A 27,425-nucleotide genomic window follows, 5' to 3' on the forward strand; every position below is an offset into this window, starting at 1 on the left:
CCCCTGCTCACACACACACACACACACACACACACACACACACGCACACTCTCTCTCTCTCTCTCTCTCTCTCAAAAATAAATAAAAACATGAAAACTTTTTAACAAAAGATTTTGTATTAAAATCAGAAATACGTATTTAATTCTATCATATGCTTTTACTGTTCTTCCCATTTATTCTGTTAATATGGTAAACTATATAGATTAATTTCCACATATTAAACTAATCTTTCATTACTGGGATAAACATCACAGGTTTATATATTGCTGGATTGGTTTTCTGATATTTTGTTGGGATTTTTTGCATATACACATTCACAATGTACTTTGGACTATAGGTTTATTTCCCTGTGATGTCTTTGGCTGGTATACATATTGAGTTTATGAAATTAATTGGTAAAGTGTTTTCTCTTCTATTTTCTGAAAGACTTTAGGCAATATTGGTGATAGTTCTTGCCTACACCTACATGTGTAATAGAGTTTAATACAGTTTACATGTTTAATAGTGACAGAGTGATTCTAGAGTTCTCTCTGTGGCCAAGATGTTTGTTTTTGTTTTGTTTTGTTTTTCCTTATGTATTCAGTTTCTTTAGCACATATAGGTCTATTCAGATTTTGTTTCTTCTGTTGTCAAATTTGGAAAGTTATATTTTTCAATGAATTTTTAATTTCACCTAACTTGTCAAATTTATAAAATGTCTTTATTGTGTCTGTAAGATCTGTAGTAATGTCCTCTCCTTAATTTCTGATCTTGATAATCTGTGTTTTATCTTTTGTTTTTTTCTTGATCAGTCTGGGTAAAGTTTTTTGTTTTTTGTTTTTTGTTTTTTCAATTTTAGAGGTCTTTCCTGAAACAGTTGGTTTCATAATTTCCCTCTAGTGTTTTTTTTATCTTCTGGCCCATAGATTTCCTACTCCTTTTAAAAATTTTCTTCTTTTATTTGCTTCAGGTTTTATTTCATCTTCTTTTTCTAGTTTCTTTGGGTGAAACTTTAGGTTAGAAGTTGCCAATTTGTATTTTGTACATATTTTAAGATTTGTGGGCCACATATGGTCTGTATTACTGCTATCTCCTACTCCCTGTATTTCTCTTCTTTCCCTCCTTCTCTGTCTCCCTCCATTTAATAGAAAAGCCATTCTAAGCTCATAGGCATATTTTGCCAACCCCTTGCTTAGATCATTGATTTAAACCTTTCTTCTTTGCTATTACAAACCTTTAGAGCTGTAAATTTTTCTCTACACATAGCTTGGTTGTATCCTATACATTTTTTATATTGATGTTTTCAATTTTCATTCAGTTTAATTATTTTGTAACTCACCTAGTTTTTATTAAGCCTCTGTTATTGGATGTGTGCACATTTGAGACTGTTTTATCTTCATGATGAATTGACCCTTCAATCATTATAAAATATCTTTCTTTATTTTGGCTAGGGATTACAAAGTTCATTTTCACCTTCTCACAATCTGCAATAGATAGATTGCATACCACTCTTCCTGTAATGTTGTAAGATTATTACAATGATATATTGGCTCCTTCATGTCCTTTCTGTTATTGTTGTCAAACATTTTACTTTAACATATATTTAAATCCTGTAATAGACTGTCATTATTTTGCTCTAAACAGTCAAATTTTTAAAAAGCATTTTAAAAAGAAAAGAATGTCTTTGCTCATATATTTGCCATTCCTGACAATCTTCATTGTTTTATGTAGAATCAATTTTCTAACTGCTATCATTTGCTTCCAAACTGAAGAATTGCCTTTAACATTTGTTACAGTGGAGGTTAGCTGGTAATTATGTCAACTTTTATTTTTCTGGAAATATGTAAATTTTGCCTTCAATTCTGAAGGATTTTTTTTTAGCTGTAGAATTCTGGATTGATAGTTTTCTTTTCTCTCAGCTCTTAAAAAACATCATTGCACTATTTTCTGACTTGCATTATTTCTTATGAGATTTTAATGATAATTCACATGCTTGTTTCCCTGTACATAAAGTGTTTTTCAAACTTTCACGTGATCTTGACAAAATGATGACAGAATAATCTCAGATGCTCTTTTGATTTTTCTTTATTTAAATTTCCCCAGTTTGAGAATTATGTGCTTAGGTTTGGTTTTCTTTGTGTTTATCCTGTTTGGGGTGTGCCTCCCCCAGGAGGAATTTATGGATTGATATTTTTCATCAAATTCTGACAATTTTTGAATAATATTTTTTCAATTTTTTTCTGTTCTTATTTATTACTTTTCCTTTTGGACTCCAACTTTACACATATGTTAGAATGCTTGATATTGTCCCCGTAGGTCACTGAGTTTCTATTTTCTTTAACCTTTTATTATTTGCATCAGTTTGGATAGCTTCTATTGCCTTGTCTTCAAGTTCTTCCATCCTCTAAATTTTTCATTTCAGACATTGTATTTTATTTTTAGAATGTTGAGTTTTTCCCCATAATAGTCTCCAGCAGTTCATCCATTATGATAATTTTTCCTCTGAATTCTTACACATATTAATATCTGTTTGAAATTTCTTTTCTGTTATCTCCAACATCTTTGGGTGTGCTTCTATTTATTGTTTTCTTTTCCTGGTTATGGATCACTTTTTTCTCCTTCTTTTCATATCTAGAACTTTTATTATATGCTGGATATTGTTGATGCTATAGTGTTGACCTGGACTTTTTTAATTTTTTGGTCTTTTCAAAGAATTATGTTCTGATAGGTAGTTAATATATTTGCACATGAGCTTGTCAGCTTGATCCCTTTGAAACTATTTTTTAAAATTTAAATCGAAGCTAGTTAACATATAGTGTAACAATGATTTCAGGAATAGAATTGAGTGATTCATCACTTACATGTGACACCCAGGGCTCACCCCAACAAGTGCCCTCCTTGGTGCCCCTCTACCCCTTCAGCCCTTCCTCCCACCCAACACCCCACCAGCAGCCCTCAGTTTCTTATCTGTATTTAAGAGTCTCTTAACTTGTTTTTAATCTTTGTTTGAGAGTGTCTAGAATAGACCTCTAGGGTGACAGTATCTCTCCTCCCAAAGCTTAGTCTTTCTGGGGCCTTGGTTGAATTCCTGGTGTTCAACAAGGTGTCTCTACTGGATGACTGGAATTTCTACATTTTGGTACCTTACAGCCTTCTTATTCTCTCTTGTTTTTTTGAAGGTTCAGGAGGGCTAGTTTATTTTAAAAAATTAAAATGTTTATTTTTGTGAGAAAGACAGAGTGCAAGCAAGGGAGGGAGAGCAGAGAGAATCTGAAACAAGCTCCAGGCCCTGTGCTGTCATCACAGATGCAAAAATACTCAACAAAAGACTAGCAAATTGAATTCAACAGCACATAAAAAGAATTATCCATCATGATCAAGTGGGATTCATTCCTGGGTTACAGGGCTGGTTCAATATTTGCAAATCCATCAATGTGATCCATCACATTAACAAAAGAAAATATAAAACCCATATGATTCTGTCGATAGATGGAGAAAAAGCATTTGACAAAATACAACATCCCTTCTTAATAAAAACTCTTGAGAAAGTTGGGATAGAAGGAACTTACTTAAACATTATAAAAGCAGTTTATGAAAAGCCCACAGCTAATATAATCCTCAATGGGGAGAAACTGAGAGCTCTCCCTCTGAGATCAGGAACACGACAGGAGTGTCCACTCTCACCACTGTTGTTTCACATAGTGCTGGAAGTCCTAGCATCAGCAATCAGACAACAAAAGGAAATAAAAGGCATCAGAAACAGCAAAAAAGAAGTCAAACTTTCACTTTTCGCAGATGACATGATACTCTACATGGAAAACCTGACCAACTCCACCAGAAGCCTTCTAGAACTGATCCATGAATTCAGCAAAGTTGCAGGATACAAAATCAACGTACAGAAATCGGTTGCATTCTTATACACCAATAATGAAGCAACAGAAAGAGAAATCAAGAAACTGATCCCATTCACAATTGCAAGAAAAAGCATAAAAAGCCTTCATATTCTCTATTTAGCTCACACCTCCCCAGTTACTATTCTCTGTCAGGACTTGCCTCTAACATTTGGCAGGTTAATATTCACCAATTACTAAAGAGGATCCCTGTACAGATTTTCACAGTGCCTTCTTTGCGAAATTCACTCCTGTCTGATACTCTGCCCCACAAAGTCCAGCTACCTTAGCAGCCCAGAACTCTGATTCTGCCTCACTACCTCAGCAAGACAGCTGTACTCTATCTGCCCCCTCCCTGCATACTACAGATAAGGAAGAAAGCGAGGGTAATTATGGACTTTACTCATGTGTCTTTTTTCTATTGTTGATCAGAGGCTTGCATTATCTATTCAATATCTGAAAGCAGTTGATTAATATATTTTCCCTAGTTTTATTATTGTTTATGGCAAGAAGTATAATCCAGTATTGGTTATTCAGACATGGCCAAAAGATAAGTCTCTGAATCTGTCTGCATGTCTTTTGAGACTGAATTTAGACATAAAAACTGTCCCTACATCCATTTCCGTACCGTTCCCTTTTTCCAAGATCCCATACCATTATTCATAGCAGCAGCTACTTAGCGGTTGCTAACAAGTAGCCAGTGGAATGCCTGAATGAATGAATGAAAGGAAGATTTTTATCGCCATCACTGCATGCACAGGCAATAGAAAATCCACTGAGAAAATGCATGGCAGGTTATATTACTATTTGGCAGATAAAGAAAATCAATGTATATACTAAACTTCTCCATAGAACTCATAAATGAGATGGTCATAACAAGTCAGAAATGGGAAACCACAGCCTTCAAAGAACAATGTGCAGACAGAAGTGTTAGGATAACAATCAGTGGCACAGGGGCAGGATGGGGAAAGCAAGCAGGGAGTGTTACATAAAGTGTAACAGTGAAGGGCCGATCCCATATCTTATGATTCCATTTGTCTTTCCCCACGACCTCACGGCTTTGGGTCTTAGCTGAAAGCACTCTTTTTTAAAAGCATTTCAAGGGTCTCTTAGCTCATTCTGCAATATAAAGTTTTTATTCCCTCTGCTCCGTATGTATAGAAATACATACATGAACTATAAGCAATCAGTAATTCAGACCGCATGCTCTGGGGCCTCCAGAGAGAGTGATGAGCACAGTGTCCTGACCGATCCACCCTCTGGGACTCTTGGACTCGCAGCCACTAGACTTCGGGGGTGGGAGATGTCTCATCTACCAAATGGCACACTAACAACACTGGTTTTCCGTAAGTCATAATGTAATTCGGCAAGAAACCCTCTTTCAGTGAACGAAGTGAGACAGTTCTTAGACTCCACAAGGAAGAAGCATAAAGGAGGATTTCACCTCCAATAAATGAGCAAAACTGGTCAAATGACATTCCTCAAAAATCTGTATTTCTTTACGATTTCTCTCTCCATATTTCTCCATCCAGGTCTGGCATTTATCATGTTGAGCTGAATGTAAGGTTTCTTTTAATTTTCCCTTACATCAAGCAAACTGGAAGCTGTGTGTGTGTGTGTGTATGTGTGTGTGTGTATGTGATACAATGTGGAGTTAGGTTTCTGCCACAAGAGTAGGAAAGTCCCACACCATGAGGAGCACAGGTACATCTCTGCATTGACCAGGACTGTTGAGGAAACCTTGTACCATGAAACATAGCTACTTGACAGGGACACTCTAATTGCCAAAGGCTTTTGATAAACACTCACAGTTAAGGTAGGTCTCTGTACCTTCTCTTAGGAACAAAAGATCCATAGGCAGAATCATGTTGCAAAAGAATACAAAACTAAAAACCCCAGTCATTTCTGTACACGTACTACTTTGCTGTTCAAATGCAAAGCAAGATCATAGATTCCGTCTGGTGTTTCTACTGAAACTGACTCATGGCATCTTTTATGTTCTTGTGGTCTAAGTCAGTGGGACACAGGAAGGCATCCATCAAATAATTTTTAAATTATTTAAATTATTAGAGTGTCTTAGAGCCTTAGTGCTGATAAATGAGAATGCCTAATTAAAGCAGTGGAAATTAATTTTTTGAACTGAAAATGCGTCTGAAAGACCCCAGATGTCTTACCAGAGAGGATACATATCAGTTCCCTGAGTGTGGCCACCATGTGGGGCGGCCCTCGCTGCTGGACGGGGCAGCTCTCCTGACCACCGACCCTTCCGTCCTCCCTTTGCCGGTTCCCCCAAGGAGCAAGAGTTGCTCCCCTTTAAGTTCTGTTTGCCATCTGCGCCAGCGACAGACTGGGCCTGGCTTATTTATTCACACTTAATTCCCCAAAGGAATGAAGTTAATTTAAAAAGGCATGCACAGTTCACTGGCAAATGATAAAAATTTAAGTAAAAATGGGGACACGAAAAACTATGATGAAGCCAGAATAATATCAAGAGACTCTAACTGTATTCTGTGATATCGTATCTATTTACTAAAGGTAGGCCACAGACTTCCCTGGGGCTTTCTAGAAGGCAATGTGGAAAGAAAACTTGAATCGTTTCTTGTTTCCTTAAGACAACAACAAAAATAATTGCTTGGAAGGATCTTGGCTATTTCAAGCAAAGACACCAGAAACATAAACTTCCCAGGACCCTAATAAAAGGTACACTGTGTGACACGGTGAATACCATCCTTAGGGACATTGCCCAGAAAGTATGCACTGTTCTAATATGGCCAAAATGCAATAAAGTGAAAGCATTTCCATAGGTGATGGAACCAATTCAGTCTTGGGAACGTGGTTCTCTAGAGGTCCCGTGTCTCCAAGGGCAGATTTTAGAGCATCCTGAGGGCAGAAGAACTCGATCCCTTTGCAGAAATCCTTGCTATGCGATCGTTTCTCTCCACCCAGTTCTGACAATTATTGTGGACTGAGCAGTAGTGAATGTTAAGCCCAGGATAGGAGATATTCTGTGTGGCCGCTTTGTGCAGGTCCCCAGTTTCCTGGTCCAGCCAGGCTGCCGTCCTCTCGGAAGGGTCGGGGAGCCAAAGAGAACAGTTGGCTAAAACAGAAGGCCCGGTAGCCAAAAATCCACCCAGAGTGTCCCTGCTTCCATTCCAGACAACCCCGTGGGGAAGGTGCCATCCAGGCCCGGAAGCCTGGGCCACAGGAGAGGGGACTTAGGGCAGGCCGGCTCAAGCAGAAACTGGACTCCCAGCAGGCACGTGAACTCTAAGTTTGTAGGTAACAGGCAGGCTGTGGGGATTTTGGAGTCTCAGTGAAACACGAGTAAAACTTGTAGTTAAGGAAGATTCCCCTGCTGCTTTGGGGGAGCAAAGAAGAGACTGGGGACAAGAAGTCCACCACCCACAGTCCTACTTCAGGTGAAAAGTGATGGGGACAGGAGCTAAGGAAGAAGCTGTTTACCAGGAGGTCAGAGGAAATGAAGGAGAGGCCCAGCCACTACGTGCAGGGGACACACTAAAAACAGTCCTCTGCAGAGGTGCCTGGTGGCTCAGTTGACTAACTCTGATTTCAGCTCAGGTCATGATCTCACGGTTTGTGAGTTTGGGCCCTGCATCGGGCTCTGTGCTGACAGTGTGGAGCCTGCCTGGGATTCTCTCTGTCTCTCTCTCTCTCCTTGTACCCTACTTGCACTCTCTCTCTCTCTCTCTCTAAAATACATAAACTTAAAAAAAGAGGTCCCCTGCAGAGGGAAGGCTGCGCTGAAAGAAAATGTCAGCTTGTTTTACAACCCTGCTTTACAACATGCAAGACAAAGCCTGAATGCACAACACATTGTAAAGACTGGGCTCCTGACTCTCCAATTTTCCTCCTTATCTGATGGGAGTACTTTGAGAAACACCGCTCAGCTGTCCCGAAGTCTCCGACTGACCGAATTCCCCAGAAAACCGCATGTACTATCATTATTATGCTTAGTGTTACCCAGTGATCATGTTTTAGAATAACTTCACTAGACATTGATTTGCACTGTTTTCATACGGTCACTGCCTTCACTGGGCCTGCGTGTCAGATACCGGGCTGGCGTTTTACATATGCGTGCTATGAGGTCACTAGGCGGGGACTGACAGGAGAGAAGCAGTCTCTGGCCATGGGGTGGACTCTAACGAGGCAGGGATAGGATTTAGCCAGGGCTTTCGATTCAAGCTGCAGGTGGGCTTAGAGACACTCCTTGGGGTGTGTGTGTGCGGATTTTAGAAGTTGCATTGCCTTCTGAGGCCATAGTTAAGATCGTTCCCGAATTGCTCAGGGCCACAGAAGGAGGAGGACACCAGAAAATGGTCAAAGCTAAGCTCAGAGCAGATCACTTCCATGAACGTTTAGACCTCGCCTGCATGTTGTGTGTCGGAAACACAAGATGGGTGAGGCAAGCCTCGGCCCCAGCCAGCTGTCCTTGGAGAAGCACCCTCCTCAGCGTCCTTCTGATAGTGTGTCACACATACAATGACAGATGCCAATGGGGTACAGCATCCACAAGGGTGAGGCTGGAAATCTAAACTATCATTGCCTCTTGCTGGTCATTTATATCAAGGGCCCATTATGTGACCAAATGAAATAACATAAGAGAAGGCATTTTAAAGTGTTTAAATTATTGTTATTTTCAGGAAAGTCATAGTGTGGGTTTTTTTCTTCCAGGAAAAGCATGGAGATGCCTTTCTCAGCCCCTCCTCCACCCCACGCTACTTAGCCTAGACAGAATCCTGGAACAGGAGCTTAAAGGCACATGCAGGACATCTGTCCCCAGGTACCTGCCCTAGGAGGAGGCTTTTCCATCTGCTGGACTTCACCAGATTTCATTTCTGGGCAGAAACAATCATTACAGTGATGAACATGTTTATACGTAAAGCTGCCCTATTATACATCCCGTTTCCCGATGGCTATGTATCCATTTGATAATCACTCCCTTGAAATTAATCCACACTTAAAGATAGAGACATGACCAAGGTCACACAGCAGAAGTAGATCAAGGAGTAGAATTGGTCTGTTGAGACACTGAGAAGTTTTAGGTCTTTATAATTTTACTGGAGGATTTCTCTCCTAGTCCCAAACTCCAGGCCTTGAGCAGCACTGGAGTCGACCACCTTTCAAGGTTCACACGGAAGAAGTGTATTGGCCCAGGGCACAGCAGGGGGTAAATATGTTAGAATCATTTATACGTGTTTGATTTTGTGGGCAGAGCAGAGGTTTTTGCTGTAATCATTTTATATTCCAAGGAGACTCAATTTCGTTTAAGACACAGCCATATGAATAAAAATTTTCTTATGACCTGTCTGGCCAGCTGGATTTTACTTATTTTTTTTTATTATAGTTTATGGTCAAGTTGGTTTCCATATAACACCCTGTGCTTCTCCCCAGCTGGATTTTAAAAGCGGGAGGAATACCTTGCAATGACACAGCATTTTTTTCTCTCGGAGAACTTTGATTTCAAAACGTCATCGACTGATGTAGTATTAGTCACCTTGAAAAGCGATCTCTCAGGTAGCATCTCATTTATGGCACGCGTTGACCAGCTTTTGCAGGTGTAGTTTCTCTTTTTTGTATAAATAATAACACCGGGCCTCCAAAGCAGCCTCTCCTGGAGAAGGGTCTGGTCTTTTGAATTTAAAATCAGTATTTTCTCCTAAGCATATACTGTCTAATATGGTTTAACAGATCGTAAGCGAAAGTTCCCTGAATTTGCTTTTTTCCTATCAGCCCATAGGAGGACATGAAATGCACCAAGAAGCCCTTTGTGTACATGGTAACTTACATCGGGCAAGTTTGAAGCACGGGGACAAGAGACCTTGAATTATATAATCATCATCTCTGTGAATGATACGGCTTTTCTTGCATCCTTGCCCCACTTACAGAAGACGAGACCAGTGCACTCGACCTTACACAGGTACGTCATTCTCTCATTTATATTTCATTCTGAGTTGTATTATTGTGCTTTTCTCCCACAAACTTATTTTTGAGTGTCATTAAAATACGTGGACTCTCTGGGGCACCTGGGCGGCTCAGTCCGTTAAATGTCCAACTCTTGATTTCCACTCGGATCATATCTGACCGTCTGCAGGTTTGAGCCCCACATCGTGTTCCGCGCTGATAGCGGGGAACCTGCTTGGGATTCTGTTTCCCCTCTCTCTCTCTCTGCCCCTCCCCCACTGGCACTGTCTCTGTCTCTCTCAAAATAAATAAACGTAAAAAAGTATGCAGGAGGCACCTGGGCGGCTCAGTCGGTTGAGCGTCTGACTTCCCACTCAGGTCATGATCTCATGGCTCGTGGGTTTGAGCCCTGCATTGGGCTCTGTGCGGACAGCTCAGAGCCTCGAGTGTGCTTTGGGTTCTGTGTCTCCTTCTCTCTCTGCCCCTCCCCTACTAATGCTCTCTGTCTCTGTCTCTCTCTCAAAAATACAATAAACATAAAAAAAATGTTTTCATGTTCAACGGCAAAGCCTCTTTTCTTCCCAGACTTGCTATCTAGACAAACATGGCTCTGTCCCTCTCGTTCACATGTCACATAATTTGAAATGAAGAAAAATATGTGTCTAGGAATTCTGAAAGGAGAACCTATTATTTTAGGGGTAAAGTTTGGAACCAAGAGATTTAACAGACTACTTGAGCCCTGTAGGCGTAGGAACTAAAGGAACTCACTAATGACCTGAATGTTGCCATAGAGAAGAAAGAATTCTAGAGCGTTAAGGTTTGGGTTGGATTCACTTTAGATAAGATTAAGTTACCCAGGTATTTAAAAATGTTCCCCCAGGCCAGTGATTATAGGATGTCAGCCAGACTATGAGATGGCTGATAACATTTCACACAAACAGGAACATAAATCCCAGTTTGATATTTTCCAGACAGATCTGATGGTAATGTGTGGCTACATCCTGATAAATGTGCCTTTGCTTTCTGCGTTCGTTCTGCAAGAGCCATCCGGGTTTCACAGTCGCTAAGGCAGTAAGTAGATCATTCCAGAAACTGAGCTGCTAGCAATGATGATGCCATATTAATATTTAAGACTGCTTTCAGGTAAAACTTTTAAGTTTCAACACCAGAGAGAATTTTGAAAAAAATTCCTTCCTCCCTTCCTCCCTCCTTCCCTCCCTCTCTCCCTCTCTCCCTCCATTCCTTCCAAGGCAGTGTCATCTACTTAGGGGACATCCCATCCAGGGGTGCTTACCCCTCTTCCACCACTGACAACTGTGAAGCCTGGAGCCTCATTCTCCTAATATTTTTTTTATGTCTCAAATAGGGATAATGACACCTTCTCACTTTATAGAGTTATTATAAGGAATATTCTGGAATATGCTGAGAACTATAGTTGAAGTGCTTGGTATGGTACCTGGCAGAGAACTGATGCTCAGGAACCATTAGCCTGCCTCTACTTTCTTACTCAACTGATATTTACTGGGCATCCTGCGTGTACCAGTCAACATACATGCCTTGGGCATGACCAAGGCAAGGAACCTTAGCCTTCGAGAGTCTCACCATCTAACAGAACTTGATTCAATCAATATTTCACAGCCTGCATGAATAAAGAGCTGCATATATCAACTTTGCAAGAATACTGAAAATAAGCTTTGGTTTTTAAATTATTACTTATTATTTTATTACCAGGAGACATTTATTGACCATTCACCACATGCGGCCACATGTCTACACATTGTGGTCACGTCCCGATCCCAAAGATTCACGATCTATACAAACTCTTAAAAACAAATATGATTTTCATCATGACTTTGCTCTAAATAAGAGGACAAAGTAATCTATACTATTGGTTGTGTTTCATTTGAGCTACTGTACGAGCAAACACTGGAAGTATTTGATCCCACAGGAATGTATATATAATATATAACATATATTCAAATGCCGTTATTCATCATAAAGAAATATTGAAAAAAGAGTCATTTGATGGAAAATTGTAGTGAGGCAGCTAATAGCAAAGGTAAGTGTCCACATAACATCATGCATTCCTAATACCGTTTTTCTTGGGCTTGCCAAAAACCCACTTTATCAAATGACACTTTAATATTTCCTAAGACACCCCCTAAGAAGATTTCTGGAAAAATCTGGATCTTGCTGTGATAAAAATGTAGCAATCCTGTATTAATGAGGATAATGAAAGCTGCATGCATAACTAAATTTCATCTCAGCAGCCTCAAAACTTCCCACGCATGTGACCCAGCCTGAGATGACAGATCCGCTTCATCACCCTTGAGAGAATGTTGCTTTATGGCAGTTGTGTCATTTACCATGGGGACCCAGGACCCCCTGTAGCCTAATTTCCATAGAGCTGTATAAATCACATTTTCTGACCCGATCTTAACTACCACCCGACTTCCACACAGGCCACAAAGTCTTGAGATCTTTTCACTGTGCCCTTGGGAACTCGGGATCTGTCCCTCAGCTTCTCTGAATGTTCTCCTCTTCTCCTCGGTGCCTTACTGGAGAGCTAGCTCTCCCTGTCCCCTCGTGGGGATGACTGTTCTCCTGTACTCCTCTCGCCCCAGGGGCTGAGGCAGATGGAGAATGTCCTCTTGCTTCTCAGTGACACTGTCAGGCTATTCTCTCTGTCTACCCCACACCATTCTCCTTCATTGCCTTCCTCCATGACCCTCTCTAGGTCACTCCAAGTCCTTGAGTGGAGATGCTAGCTTGGGGTCACTGTCACTGTCCTGTGTACTTCTGGCCCATCACTCTTGAGATTGCAGCATCCTGGCCCCTGACCCCCACTCCTCGAATGATCTCATCCACTCAACCTCAGCCAATCACTTCCATCACCATGAACCTAGACTGTAATTACCAAAGACTGTTGCCCTCTATGAATGTTCATTTCAAACATCCTACTCTCTGGCAACCCCTCCTATATATCCAGCTCACCTCCTCTAATGTAACAACTTCTACAACTCTGACACATATGAGTGTATCATATGGTGGAAGTATTTTATATCTCCTGATCTGATGGGCTGTCATAGCTAGCAAGACAATAGGAACTTAGAAATCACACCAAGGCTCTGACAATGGAGTTGAGAATTTGAGAGACCATGTCATTTGTGATGCTCTGTAAAATATCCTCAGATAAAAATGGGTTTTGAGGTTGCCTTTTTTTTTTTTTGCAACTAGAAAAGAAATGTGGAGCTTTCAAAAGGATGGTCCAGTGATTGAAGGCATTCTATCCCAGTTTACTGAGTGTTTTATAAACTAAATAAGCATTACAGTACAAATCCAAACAAATATTCCAGAGGAAAAAGGAAAGAAGAAGGCTAAAGGATCAGGCAGAAAGAGAAGTTCTGGCTAAGAGATAGAGGGTCACGTGGGTTTGCCTAGTTCCAGCACTAACCAGCTGTGAGCTTGCAGATAGCATTCATTTTCTGGAGCCTGGCTTTCCCATTAATTAAGTGGGAGGAAGCAACAAGACTGTAGCCATTCTGAGGGTGGATGTCACCTTCACAGGCCAGTGCTCTCTCCCTAGCTCAGAGCTCACATGCATCTCATAAAAGACTCCCTCCAGTGCCCTTTACTTTTGCCCCTACTCCTGCTTCTTCCCCACTTCAGACAGTATCTTCAAGTTGCCTGGCTTCTTTTGTTTGCAACACTGTGACTCCCCCTTCATTTTTCTCCCCTTCTAACAAAAATGGGTGAACCCATCAGCCTGGGTCACCTGGATGGCTAAAGGAGAACAGAAATGGATCGAACAGATAATCGACCTTCACTTTTCCCTTTTTCTGTGTCTGTCTGTTTGAATGAGGGTTAAACGGGACTTAAAATCCAATGGATTCCATTCCTTTAGAAAAATCTTGAACCTGGTGCCTCTCACACTGTTGGCCTTCTAAAGTACATTATCTGTTATCTTGACTTGGATTTCAAGCCAATGATTACTCTGTCAAGTCCTCAGTGGTTTCCTGAGAAGCTCCCTGGTTGGGTAAATGCAAGTAATACTCAAACCCCAGAGCAGCAGAGGCAACAGTACCTTGTTTTTGTAAGAACAAGAAAAGAATTTACTTCTATTCTAGGAGGCGTGAGCCATAAAGAGTTGGAAAGAAAAATGTGGCTTCCTTGTTTGTATTCTTGATTTGAACTGGTTTCAATCATTCCCTACGGTACCAGCCAAAAGAAATAAGATGTGCCTTGGACTTTAAATATTCTTTTGGGCTACCCAGGATCTAAACCTTTACCCTATGGTTGGAAAATTGCCCAGTACACCAGGCTGGCTAACTGTTCACCAAACACTTTTACTTTTTCTCCTGGGTACTCAGCTAGACATTCCCTGACTTCTCTTACAGCTATGCCACTTCTTTTTTTTTTTTTTCCTTAATGTTTTTATTTGCTTTTGAGAGACAGAGAGGGATAGCACGAGCAGGGGAGGGTCAGAAATAGAGGGAGATATAGAATCTGAAGCAGGCTCCAGGCTCTGAGCTAGTTCAGCACACAGCTCGATGCGGGGCTTGAACCCACGAACCATGAGATCATGACCTAAGCCGAAGCTGGACGCTTAACCGACTGAGCCACCCAGGTGCCCCCACAGCTATGTCACTTCTAAGCAATAGAATGTAGGAGCAAATGATATATTCCAGATTTAGACCTGTCTTTCAGACAACCCTCCACTCTCTGCCAGCTTGATGTTGAAGCCCAGAGTGACCTCTAAAGTGATGCGTTAGGGAATAAGCAGAGCTTCTATTAGCCAGGACCCCTGATGGTGGAAGGGAACCATCCCCTACACCCCTACCACCTCCTCTCATTGACTGGACCCTATGTGAATGTAACATAGCATCTACTGTGTCCACTGAGATGTGGGACTTAACTATGACAGCCGCTCACTTGACTTCAACCAATGGACTCATATGATGAGTCTCAGTGAGAGGCAGTTATCATCTCCCCCCTCTAAGAGCGGAGAATTAAACACTCTCTTTCCCAGCCTCCCTTGACTATAGAGCATTCACCTATGATGTCAGCTTCATTCATCAGATGTACCCCAGATTTTGATGAATGAGCTAGTGACACAAAGAAGCTGGTCCATGGCACATATTCTATGAGGGAGGTGGTGGCAGGCACTATTCATTCAGATTTTGGAGGCAGCAGCCAGAGCTCCAGTAGCATTCAGGGTCAGGGTGTCAATGAAATAAGGGCAGGACCTGGATCCCCAAGCCAAGATGGGACTGTTTCATGGGATCAGCACTGTGGTATGATTTTAGACATGGCTCTTGAGCTACAGACACCAAGCCAAGCCTGCTTCTCCAGGCTTCTCAGAGAGTCTGTGCCCTATGTAATATCTTCCAATAACCCTTCTCCTGGTTGAGTTCACTAGAGTTGATTTTTGTTACTTATAACTAAAAACTCCTATTGATACAAATGCATCCTCTGCAGTGAGAAATAGACAGGCACATCTCTTGCTCCCTGGCCATGGGAGGCTATCTTCCCCTTCCTCAGGGGTGCATTATCCATTTCTCTGCTGATGGCTGCAGTGTGCTTCTGAAAGGAGAACCAGCACAGCCTTATTGTGACTGCCCCAGGTTGTACTGAAGTAGGTCAAACATGACCCAAATATAAAGCTTGCTATTTGGGAAAACAGGGAATTGGAAGAAAAAGTGAAATACTGAAGGGATATCTTAGAAAAATACTCAAGGAGGAGAAAGAAAACAAGATCTTCCCTGGGAATACTGGAACATGTATTGCAAAGAGAGGTATAAAAGAGAAGAGTCGTTTTAGGCCAACTGGATTCCTCCTGCAACTAAAGCATAACTTAGATAGATTTTTGTCACGCTCTCTTCATAGTCCTCTGTTCCAGACCACAGTACAATTAAGTCAAAGAAAATGTATTGTATAGGAGTGAGTGGTATGGGGCAGGTTAACTGGCAATTTGTTCTCCAGATATCATTATTATGCTAAGGCCATTCTTGTAGGCAGGTTACATTTCAGCAGTGATTGGCAAGAAGAAGAAAACTCACTTAGGGAGACACTCTGGGGCAGCCTCACCAAACACAATGGCCTCTATCTCGTGCCCGACCATGTACGGTAGTTCTGAGCCTCCTTCCATATTTCCTCTGAGGTACTTTCAGGACTCTGATGTGTTGTTATGAGACTGGCCCCAGTGATTCATGCAATGTGTTAGGACCCCAGGTATCGGAGCTGTCCCTGGGGATGGCTTTGGCCAATAGAACATGATGGGGGTGACCTGCTTCCTGTCCCAGGGACTGGGCTGTAAGAGGCCTCACAGTCACCCAGACCCCAGCGAGTCCAGCCCATGAGACACGGAGCAGCACTTGGAGGATAGCCAGGGGGCCGGAGCTGGTAGCCCACTCTGGGGGTGGTACTTGGACTTTCTCGCCTGGTTCATCTTCTGGCTGAATGCAGCTGCATGAGTAACACAGGGCGAGAATGACAGAGCTACCAGCCACCCTCACAACCGTGAGACAGAAGACATCCGAGCTGTCCGAAACCATTAAGTTTTGTGACCAGTTGGTTACACTCTCTAAAACGATAGGAGGTGAAACCCAAATGTTCAGGGCGGTGGGCTAAGAAGCACGCCGTGTGTGGTACGTGGGGTTAGCAGACAAAGTGCTGCATGCTTCTCAAGTCCAGTTGACTTTGAGCCTTTAAACTAAAAAACCAGGCCAATTTGCCAAAGATGCTGTCAGCTGCCTGGAACTTGTGATAGATAGGAGCTATGAACTCAGGTTCAACTAGGCTAACTTTAAGAATCCTTCCTTTGAAGTCCAGGAAAACCCAAAAGCACTCACTAGAGACAAGTCTGTTACCAGAGACAATTTCTACTACCTCCTGAGGCATTTTCTGGAGTTTGTGCAAAATTTCAGGGATACACTTCTCCATTTGTTCTGCATAATCTGATCACTAATCCTTCAGCACCATAATCTTTTCCAAAATAAGCTCTCTGAATTCGATTCCTAATGTTTTTAAGGATGCACAGAATACGTGCCTAAACCAGAGAATCCACCATTCTAAAAAAAAAATCTTTTGTACAAATATATATAGGAATGCTAATAAACAGAATGGATATTCACAAAACTAATGCTTAGAACCAAAAGACTCGGTTAACGAATTAGATAATTGTGCTAAAGATATAAAATAATGGCTATTTATCCTTGGCTATAAGGTATCTTTTTGTCACTTGAAGGTTCTGGATGGTGGTGACCTGGCTCCTACTCACCTCTTCAGGGTCTGCGACCCCTTTCTCCCAAACCATCTGGAAACCACATCTGTTTATTTGGGGTCTCTTTATCATCACACCTCTGCCTGCCTCTCCCCTCCAACTGCAGCCTCTCCTCTGCTGACCCAGATGCCAGTCTGATCCCATTGCCCCTGCTCTGGTCCCCACAGCGCCCCATGCACAGTGCTCCCACAGCACTCATTTCCCTGGGTGGTGGTCACTCAGGGTGAGTCTCTAGTCAGCAAGGCTCCGAGATGCCTAAGGTGGGGTCCTTCACTTCTGTCGCCATGGCACCTAGCCCGGCGCTTGGTAAATGTCTCCTGAATGAACAGAAGGCTCACATGTCCAATTAGCTACTTGAGAGATTCACTTAGATGAATCAAGGGCATTTAAAAAATAAATATTCAAAATGGAGCTCTTGATTACACTGCCAGACCCCAACGGCCTGTTCTTCATTCAGGCTTCCCAGTCTCTGGAAATGCACCTCTGTCCACCCAGGCACTCAAGCTGGAAACCGGGAAGCAGGCTGAGCCTCCTTTTTCTGGGAGCCCCCAACATGGAGCCCGGCCCTTCCCACCTCCAGCTCTCCCTGCGCTTCTGTGTCTCCACCTTCTTCTCCTGGTTGGGTGACAATGAGACACTCTTCCACTGCCTTCCTGTTTCTGCTTTTGCCCTCTTGGAGGACAGTCTGCCCACAGCTACCAGGACAATCTCCTGAAGTGTGAATTAGGTCGGCGGCCCCACCTCCTTCACAGCCCTTTCCACCAGGGGTCATTAGTTTGCTGATGGGTTTCCTTGTTTGCTTTCTGCATCTTCCACTGAAGGCAAACATCACAAGGGTGTGCGTCCTTCAGGTCACAAAACGGTTGCATCTCTAGCCTTAGAACTTGGCCTGACATGGAGGAGGTGTGAGAAAGACATGCGCTGGATGAGGGAGTAAACAAAGGATACAGGAGGCCGAAACATGGACACGTGGGTTAGGCTAATCGCTGCACGCTCCGCCACACAGCCCCAGCACTGGATTAATGGTCAAACTGGGGTCACACTTTCCAGATCAGTCAGCTCATTAGCCACAGAGCAGTAAGCATCCACGCAGCGCCGCAGGTACCTGAAGTCACACAACGCTATAGAGACAGCCATTCTTCCTCTCATCATTGGACAGCGGAAAAGAAAAGTTCAGGCACCAAATGAGTGTCCATTCACAGACCACAACAGCCGAAACCCACAGACCCAAGTTCTGTTTCTGGCTGACTCCACATGGAGCCTCGCATGTTCTGTGACCTCCCATCACTTCTGAGTTGTTTCCAGAAAAATGAAAGCCAAAGTTCTGACTTGCCACTCCAAAGGTGCACACCGGACGGTACGCTTCACTTCACTGTTCCCTCAGAATACGTAAATAAAGGTAGGCAGAGCCAGCTCCCTGATTCTCAATCTGAAAGACAGGCATGAAATCCTTCCTCTTTCATGGTGGCTTTTTTTAAGCTTATTTGTTTGTTTGTTTATTTATTTTGGGAGAGATAGAGTGCAAGAAGGAAAGAGGCCAAGAGAAAGAGGGAGAATTCCAAGCAGGCTCCACACACAGTGTAGGGCCCAACGTGGGGCTCAAACCCATGAAACTGTGAGGTTGTGACTTGAGCCAAAATCAAGAGGCGGAAGCTCAATAGACTGAGCACCCCAGGCGCCCCCATGGTGACCTCTTATTAACGTTTGCACAGTAATAAGTTTAGGCAACTAACTTCCAACAATTTCCACCAAGAAGAGATTCTTACCTCGAAATTCCAGGCCTCGAAGTTGAAAGGTGACAAGGCCATTTCCGATCTCAATCAGGTGAACGAAAGCGTTGAGGTAGTCTGAAGCCAAAATAAAGCAATCGCCGGAGCTGTAGTTACCCCATCGACCGAGAACTAAGTCTCCGCAGAGGGATTCCTGTAGGGCCCTTGTCAGGTGCTCGTAAAAGATGGAATTAAGATTATTGTCATCACTCCCTAAAGGCAGAACAAGAAATACAATCAGTGGGTACTTTCATCTATCTACTCAGACCTGGGAATCAGTGAGCTGTCATTTGATTCAGGGTAAATCAGGCTTTTTAGATACTTTGCTTGTTATTGTCGATTTTCTGAGACCCTCTTATTTTTTCCCTTTATTTTCTTTCTGGGCAATCTCACCTATGAAAAGGGATTACATTACTATCTGAATGCAGATGTTGTACACATTCACACCTCCAGCTGAGGTCTCCTGTCTGAGCACTACACCTGTGTGCCTACTTGCTTGCTGAACATGTGCTCTTGTGTGTCCAGTGCTCCACAACTTCAATGGGCCCGTGTCAGGCCCCGTTCTCTTGCCCATCTCAGTAAACGGTACCACCCCCACTCGGGCAGCCAGCACCCAGGGATCTCTGTTCCCACTCCTTCACACCCCAGCCTCTCAATTTTACTTTCTTCAAATAGTTTTTTTTAAGTTTATTTCTTTATTTTGAGTGGGGTGCAGAGAGAGGGAGAGATAGAATCCCAAGCAGGCTCAGAGCTGTCGGCACAGAGCCCAACACAGGGCTCAAACCCACGAATGGTGAGTTCATGACCTGAACTAAGATCAAGAGCCAGATGCTTAACCGACTGAGCCACCCAAGCGTCTTGCTGCAAATAGTGTTTGCATCTTTGTACCTGTCCCCACTTGCATTACCCCTACCCTACTGCAAGCTACATTATTTCTCAAGTGGACAGCTACACTAGTCATGTGACCTGCTACCCAACCTATTCTCTACACCACAGCCTCTACAAATTGAGAAGGTGAATGTGCTATCTGGGACCCCTCAACTCCATAACTTAAGGACCTTAGTGGTTTCCCAATGCTCCTAAGATGAAAAAAACTCTTTTTCTCATTGCCTATAACAGGGTCCCATACAATTTAGCATTCCCAGGTATAAAGCTAGGACAGTCAGTGCCCTAGGAGCAAACCTAGGATATATGGGCACACGAGAGGCATGTGGGATCTGCTCCCTGCTTCAATCTCCATCCTCGTGGCACACAGACTTCCTCCTCCCTTCTCCCTTGTGCTCAGCACACACCTTCTTTCAGTAGAGTGACTTCCTTGCCGCTTCCCAGCCTGGGGCTTTATAGATACCGATCTTTCTGCCTAGGGTGTCTTCCATTCCCCTCTGGCTTTTTAACACTCACTGTTCTTCAGACCTCATCTCAGTCACCACTTCCAGGAAGCCTCCACTGACCACCTTGCTGGGCCAAACCCCCTATGATGGGCTCTCACTTCTGGTGTGTGTGTGTGTGTGTGTGTGTGTGTGGTTACTTGATTCATATCTGATTTCCCCACTGAAGTGAAGAAAGTGAAGTGAAGAAGACATGAACTCTAGATTTCAGCTCAAGTCATGATCTTACGATTTGTGAGTTCGAGCCCCACATCAGGCTCCATGCTGACAGGGTGGAGCCTGCTTGGGATTCTCTCTCTCTCTCTCTCTCTCTCTCTCTCTCTAAGTAAATAAATACACTTAAAAAAAGAAGAAGGCATGAAATGAAGGAAGGCAGATCTATGTCTGAATTTGTTTATTTTTGTATCCCAATATTGGAAGAAGTGCTTTATGCAATAGGGACTCGCTAAATGATCTGCTGAATAATAGATAGCACCATAGATCATACAGATTCTTCACGAAAATTTTGTTTTTAAGAACACACCTCTCAAGTAACTCCAGGGACTTTTTGAAGTCAAAGTCATTGAGGAATCATTTACAGACAATAAACACCATCAATTTATACACACACACATATATTCTATAATATAAATGATACTGCTAGTATTCAATCTTATGTACAAATATATTTTACACATTATATACACATAGATATATTATGTTAAAACTATTGTTTTAAAACTATATACATATATATAACAGATTTATTAAAGAATAACTTTTACAGTGTAAAATTTATATTTTTTAGTGTGTAATCCTCTGAGTCTTAATAAATGCACAGGCACGGCACCGCCAAGTAGAATCATGCATTTGGGATTCCTCCACATCGTCGTCCAGAGCAGCGATCGGCTCTGGCTCAGTGCTGAGTAGTATTCCGCGGTATGCTTAGACTAAGGCTTGTTTATCCATTCATGCAGTTTGAGGACACTGGGCTTATTTCCAATCTTTGGGATTATAAGCAAATCCACAAAAAATACTCATGAGTGGAAGTTTATGTGAACACAAGTTTTTGTTTCTCTTGGGTACAATATCTAGGAGAAGGGGCCACGGTTCTCAGAGTGCCCCCCACCCCATCTCCTGCTGTGATTGGAGTTCTAATTGTTCCGCACTGTTACCAAGACTCAGCATTGTCAACTGTGGCTTCTTTGCTTGTTTAATTTCAGCCATTCTAATTGCGTGGATGAAGATACCCCAGAGAGGAATGAAGAAAGGCTACAGGAAAGGAGACAGAATGATGGAATGTTTGGGGGGGGTGTGGAATTGGGGGTTCATGGTGTATTTCTTTTAATCTCCCTTTCACTCCCTCTATCAGACCTCTCATGATGGAGGACAGAAACTTGTGCAAGAGAAAACTGGACAGACTTGGAAGCCCTCCTGCTCTGTGGTCTTGTGGGTAGAGGAAGTGTTAGGAGGGTCTGGGAGAACAGTTTGCATCCAGTACTCTTATTTTGGGAGCATCTTATGTTTGGGAGTAGATTCTGGCTCTAGAAAGTCAGGGAAGCAGAGTTGCCCCACAGAGGACGTGCCTAAAAGCAAAGCTCAAGGCTTCCTTCTAGATCGCCTTCTAGATCGGAGTGGAGGCGATGCTAGAGAAGTTCAAGATACAGACTGCAGATCTGAACAGAGCTCCCCAGCTCCATACCCTGGGGAAAGAAAACAAGATTGGGGGCGTGGAAAGGTGAAGACTGGCCCCGAGTGTACTGTATAAGGAAGAGCCGATCCACCTGTAAGAAATCTATAAGCTAACACTGTCAGATTATGAATATCCTTGCTGGGCATTCATGACCGTTAAAAGCCAAATTGGAATTAGTGCATTTATAACCTAATCATGATTAATGGAGAGGAATGAACTGTTCTGTGGGCTGAGTCATGTCACGTAGGCTAATGAAGTATCAGTATGCTTAATCTTCTATGTAGATTAAGCCTGCCTGACCTGAGATTCTATTCATTTTCAGTGATGAATCAGTAGGCATTCTGAGACGCTAATTACAGATTACTTTGAGTCTCTGCCACTTTTAAAGGAAAGGCCTGAATGAGAGAATTAACTTTTGCTTTATTTTTCAAACTGTTTGATATTTAAATAAAGCAAAACAGTTTAAACCACTAAAGTGGAGATCTTTGTAGAACACCTTGACCACACATCTGCATTATTTGATTAAAATGAGACAGCAATTATGGACCACTAGAGGAATGACACACTTGTGAAACCATCCATATGCCTAATATCAACCACCCTGCAATGTCACAGAGTCCCACAGATGCGCATCGGAGATATTTGTAGCCCACTCCACCCCCCAACCAAGTTGTACTGACAAGTTGAACTTTAGGTCAACAAAAAAAAAACCTCTCTCCAAGTATTTTCAAGTTGCAAATTATGATTTCAAATTCATCATGTATATGCAATTCAAATATAGATAATGACACGATACAGTTCTTTCTAGACAAAATATTTGGCACAGGGGACAGAGTGAGGTGAATAAAAATAGAGAACAGTTAAACTCCCAGTTCTGAGATGAAGAGAAAGGTAGAATGGTTAAAAAAGAAATCAATCACAGCAAGAACAAAGTAACATGATTTCCTAGCAGGTAAATCCTTCCATAGCTTCATGTTGAACAAAGTTTCTGAAAACTTATGAATCTTAGGTCCTGGGATGGTTTGCCTTTGAGGACATCATAATGCTGATGGTTTTCCTAAGAATTTTTGGCTACGAGACCAAGGTTTAGAGTCTGTATTTGACTTTTGTCACAGCAAATGAAAGTGACTTAAATGAGAGAGCCATTCAATACCAAACAGGTACCAGATCAATTCTAAATGATGGAGAAAAGTATTTCCAAACCAAATCAGGATGCTTGGTCAATCTATTTGTATCATTTTATTTTCCCCATCAGTATATTTACCAAGACCTACCTTACCTCCACAACCATTAAAAAGAGTGAGGAGTCATCTCCCCTTTTTGGACTGAAGGAATCCATCTATATAACAACATAAACACATAGTTTGAAAAGCGAGAAAGAAGGTATCTTCTTACCTGGATCCTTTTCAATTTGGACCACCAGTCTCGTGTTGGAATTATCCACACGCCGTGTGCTAGAAGGGACCACAGAAAGGCAAAAGGTCATGATAAGACCACTATGAATGGGAGCTGATTTACAGTAGTGGCTGTGTGGTGGGGAGTGTAGGGGACGTGGAGCTGACCTATTAGGGTGATCGCTTCAATGTGACAATGCTGCAGGAAGGGAGAGGGCCTTCATGACAAAGAATAAAGGGGAAAGTACAAGACACGCATAGAGGGGAGAGACGATTATATCTCAGGATTGGAAGACTGGCCTGGCACCGTATCAGTTTTGAGCCCCAGATCCATAAAATGGAAGCAAGCCCTTGGACTGCCAATGGGATGTCACTCACTTTCTGAATTTGAAAGGAGTGCCCACACAGGCATCTTTCTTTTCAAGTTGGTTCCAGACAATTGTGGTGGGTAGTTGTGTCTCCACCACTTGCTATCAAGAGCTGGGCGCATTCTTAGAGGCCTTTCTTGGGTTGAGCCACGAGAATGAAACCAGCTCTTACAAGCTTGGAAGAAGACATACTGTCAGTAGCTATGGCAACTAATGGCCATCAGAACCAGGTTTAAATCTCTTCGGTTATGACAGCTCCTCAGTTCACAGGTCTCTTAAGCCATTCAACCCGGGTGACCCCTTGCTCTTGAAAGCCAGCCAGTGAGGGACGGACTCATTCAGACTTCTGAGGGGCCGACCGATCAGCAACTGTTCTCATGTAACTCCTGTGCAGATGGTACCAACCCACTTCTGCTTCTAAAACCCCAGCAGCCTTGAACCTCACGTGTCCCCATAACCCTTCGTAAGCACAATGGTCTGTGCTGCTCAGAGAGACTGTGCCTTGGCCCGCTTTGTCCTTTTATTTCAGGTGTCCGGCGGTGGGCTCATCATCCTCTGCAAGATGAACCATGAGACTGACAGCAATCACATGAACTTGGGTGTTTAACGGATCATGATGTACAAAAATGACAATTTCATATGGTTAAACCTAAGCCGTTAAGAAAGGGCTTTCGCTAGAAAGATCTCACTGAACATAGGCTTATGTTCAAGTTCAGTGAGGGTCCTGCTAACATTTGTGAAAAAGCTGATCTTTAGCATGGCTGGCCCCTGCCTTTGCTATCACTCTGCCCTTTGCTTTCTTTGTCCCAACCATGCTAACCTTTTTCTACATCTTCAGCAAGTCCTGACTTCCCGTCCCTGTCACCCTGGCCTCCCTTGCCCCCTCTGCAGCTCATCCTTTCTGCCCTGCCTGCTTTCCTCCCACACACCTCTCGTGCTTCAAGCCCAGCCCAGGTATTGCTCTCTGAGAAGCCTTCTGGACACCTGGTCTAGGTGAGACGCATGTCATACGCTCCTTCGCACATCATGCCTCTCCTTTGGGGCACCTGTCATGGTTAATATTACTAACAATGATGACAGCTAATATTTCCATAACACTCCCTGTGTGAGTATTTTATGTGCGTTAACTCGTTCTATCCTGACGACTGCCCTCATAGGTAGGTACTAAGATTATATCCATTCCCTCCAGGGAGGAACCTGAAATACAGTGAGATTCACTACAGTGCCCAAGGTCACAGAGCTAATATGTGATAGAGCCTGGATTTGAACCCAGGTAGGCTGGCTCTACCCCATCATATATTTCTCTCTGTGATTATTTGATTCTATCACCTTCTTATGCCAATATACCCCTAAGTAGCATGAGGACACGCTTTTGCTTCCCACTGGCATGAATGAATGAAGAGTCCAAAATAATGCTGTTTTTAAAGTTATTTTTTCTCTCATAACTTCTGCTAAGAAGAAAGGAGATTAGCGGCCACTAGATTATATTCAAACATGATCGCTGACATCCTGAGTATGATTTAATGAATGACAAGCACTTGTTAAGTCATGGTGCGTAAGAAGAAACCTCAGAATACAGACTTCAGTTGTGAACACGTCTCTTGGGAATCAGAACAGATAAAAAATACATAGATGGAACTAAGAAAAAATAGTACTCTCTTTTCCTCAAATGTCTCAGATATTCGAGAACCATCTAGGTGAGGTCCTGTTTGAGCTTGGTGGGATGGATTCTACAGGTGGGTTGGAGAGAAGAAATATTCTGCTACAACCCACAAAGCCCACCACTCTGTCCTATTCCTGCTTCAGTTTTCCTTCCAACTACCCTCAGATCAGCTCTGAAAGTAAAAGAGCCCAGGGTGGCAAAAAAATAATAAAGCAAACAACCAAATTCTTTCTAATGAAGGCCGAAATCCCATGTCGGCATAGTCAGTCCCTAAATGGAATTTTAATTTCACCTGAAGACCTAGGACAAATGGAATTTGCAGCAGCAGAATAAACAATTTTTAAAGTGGGACTGAGCCAACGGAAAGTCATTTACCAAACTCCTTAGGGAATTAAAACACCTTCTAAAACTATGTTAACTGGAAAGCTATCTTTTCAAAAGGCTATAGAAGGCAGAGTACTAAATTCCCATCCGCAGTAACTCAGCTAAGCTGCCCGTGTCCCCCAGGGCCCCTGGCTCTCCACCAGACTCTCCGAGAAGGTGAACTGTCAGCCAGAGTGGGTAATTTGCGCTTTCCTCCAGTGCTTTCCTCCTGTACATTTGGTGCTTACCACTCAAAGGTGCTAATTAGCTCAGTAATTGGATTTCTGCCTTAACTGTCCAATTGCATAAACATCAATTCTGTTGCTTAAAGAGAAAACGGGGGCTCGTATCTCACGCCCCAATCTCAAGGGGGAGCACAGAATGCTGGTACATGTTATGTGTGCATCTGCACATACTCTTTCGAGTGACTGCCTGGCGAGTCTCCGTTCATTGCTAGGCAACACTGTCCTGAGGGCCACAGGCCAGGAGTCCTCGTAACAGGCCTTTCCAGATAGGTGGATTTACTCCGAAGTGTCTTTCCTTCTCTTAATACGGAATGCAGATAAAAAGCTAGTTTCTTCACTTCAAATGTTGCTTTCTCACCTCCTGATGCATCTCCCTGAGTCAAGCACCTTCTCTCCTGTATGGTTTCACCTGAGGCACTTAAATAATTTAACAGCAATTTAATTATATTCCTTCAAATTCCCATTTGTCAGCACACACGGACTATTTATGGGAGAATTAGTCCTGTTTTTTGATGGCAAAGTGTGACTGGCTGAAAGAAGTTGGATGGGTGTTATGCAGCAAAGCCAGAATGGAGTTATGGGTGGGTACATAGTTCTGTTCATGGGTCAGGGCGGCCTTATGGAAATCTAGACAATGAGAAGGTAGCCAGAGCTGAAACAGAAGGACACTGTCACCTTTCAAGTTGGATATATACACAAAGTCCATTCGGGTCCGTTTTGCATCTTTCATTTTTGCTCCACTGACAATCATATTCGTTCTCTCAAAGCCAGCCATGCTCTTCCGGCTGTCTGGCTGTCACTGTGTGCTTCAGAATGACTTGGCATGAAAGAAATTTCCTGAGGACACAGGGCTGTACAGCTGGCAGAGTGGGCTCTGCGTGAGGACAGACATTCAGGTGCCCTCCAACTTAGCGACCATCTGGGAGGTCTGGTTTAGTTCTGGTTCCCCAGACCCTTAGGAAGTCACTGTTAGAGATCCCCAAGTTAAAGGTAGAGGGTCTTTGTGGATACAACCACCTTTGATGGGCCAGAGCTTTGACTTTTAACTCCATCCAGAAGTAACAAAGCCTTGCTCCCTTCCTCTTGCCAGAGTGGTGTCAGAGAAAGCCAGGTGAGACAGAAGGTTTAAATAATATCCAGAGTCAAATAACATAATACCCAGAATGTCCAGATTTTGATAGAAAATTACTTGTTCTAATAAGGAAGACCTCAAAAACAGGGAAAAAAGACAATAGATGCCAACACTGAGGTAACAGAAATGAAAGAATAATCTGACAAAGATTTAGAATTAGTCTTCATAAAATTCTTCAATGAGCAATTAAGAATGCTTTTGAAACCAATGGAAAAAGAGAATCTCAGCAAAAAAAATAGAAAGTCAGCAAAGAAATAGAAGATACAAAGAACCAAATAGAAATTTTCTAAAAATATACAATAGAAGTATATACAAAATAATATAGAATACATATAAAAAATAAAAAGCTCAATGGAAG

The 27,425-nt window shown here is 42.7% G+C and overlaps 1 protein-coding gene across 1 annotated transcript in view; it reads right to left on the reverse strand.

The window, feature by feature from the left end:
* Positions 1–27,425, reverse strand: part of PCNX2 (pecanex 2) — a 292,774-nt gene that overhangs the window by 38,250 nt on the left and 227,099 nt on the right. The window contains exons 25-26 of the mRNA XM_029919353.1: positions 23,298–23,356; positions 18,840–19,055 (exon numbers count right to left, since the gene is read on the reverse strand). Of these exons, the coding sequence (XP_029775213.1) occupies positions 18,840–19,055; positions 23,298–23,356 (275 nt within the window). The remainder of the gene's footprint in view (positions 1–18,839; positions 19,056–23,297; positions 23,357–27,425) is intronic.

This window comes from Suricata suricatta, chromosome 2 (assembly GCF_006229205.1).
Source record: "Suricata suricatta isolate VVHF042 chromosome 2, meerkat_22Aug2017_6uvM2_HiC, whole genome shotgun sequence".
Lineage (NCBI taxonomy): Eukaryota > Metazoa > Chordata > Mammalia > Carnivora > Herpestidae > Suricata > Suricata suricatta.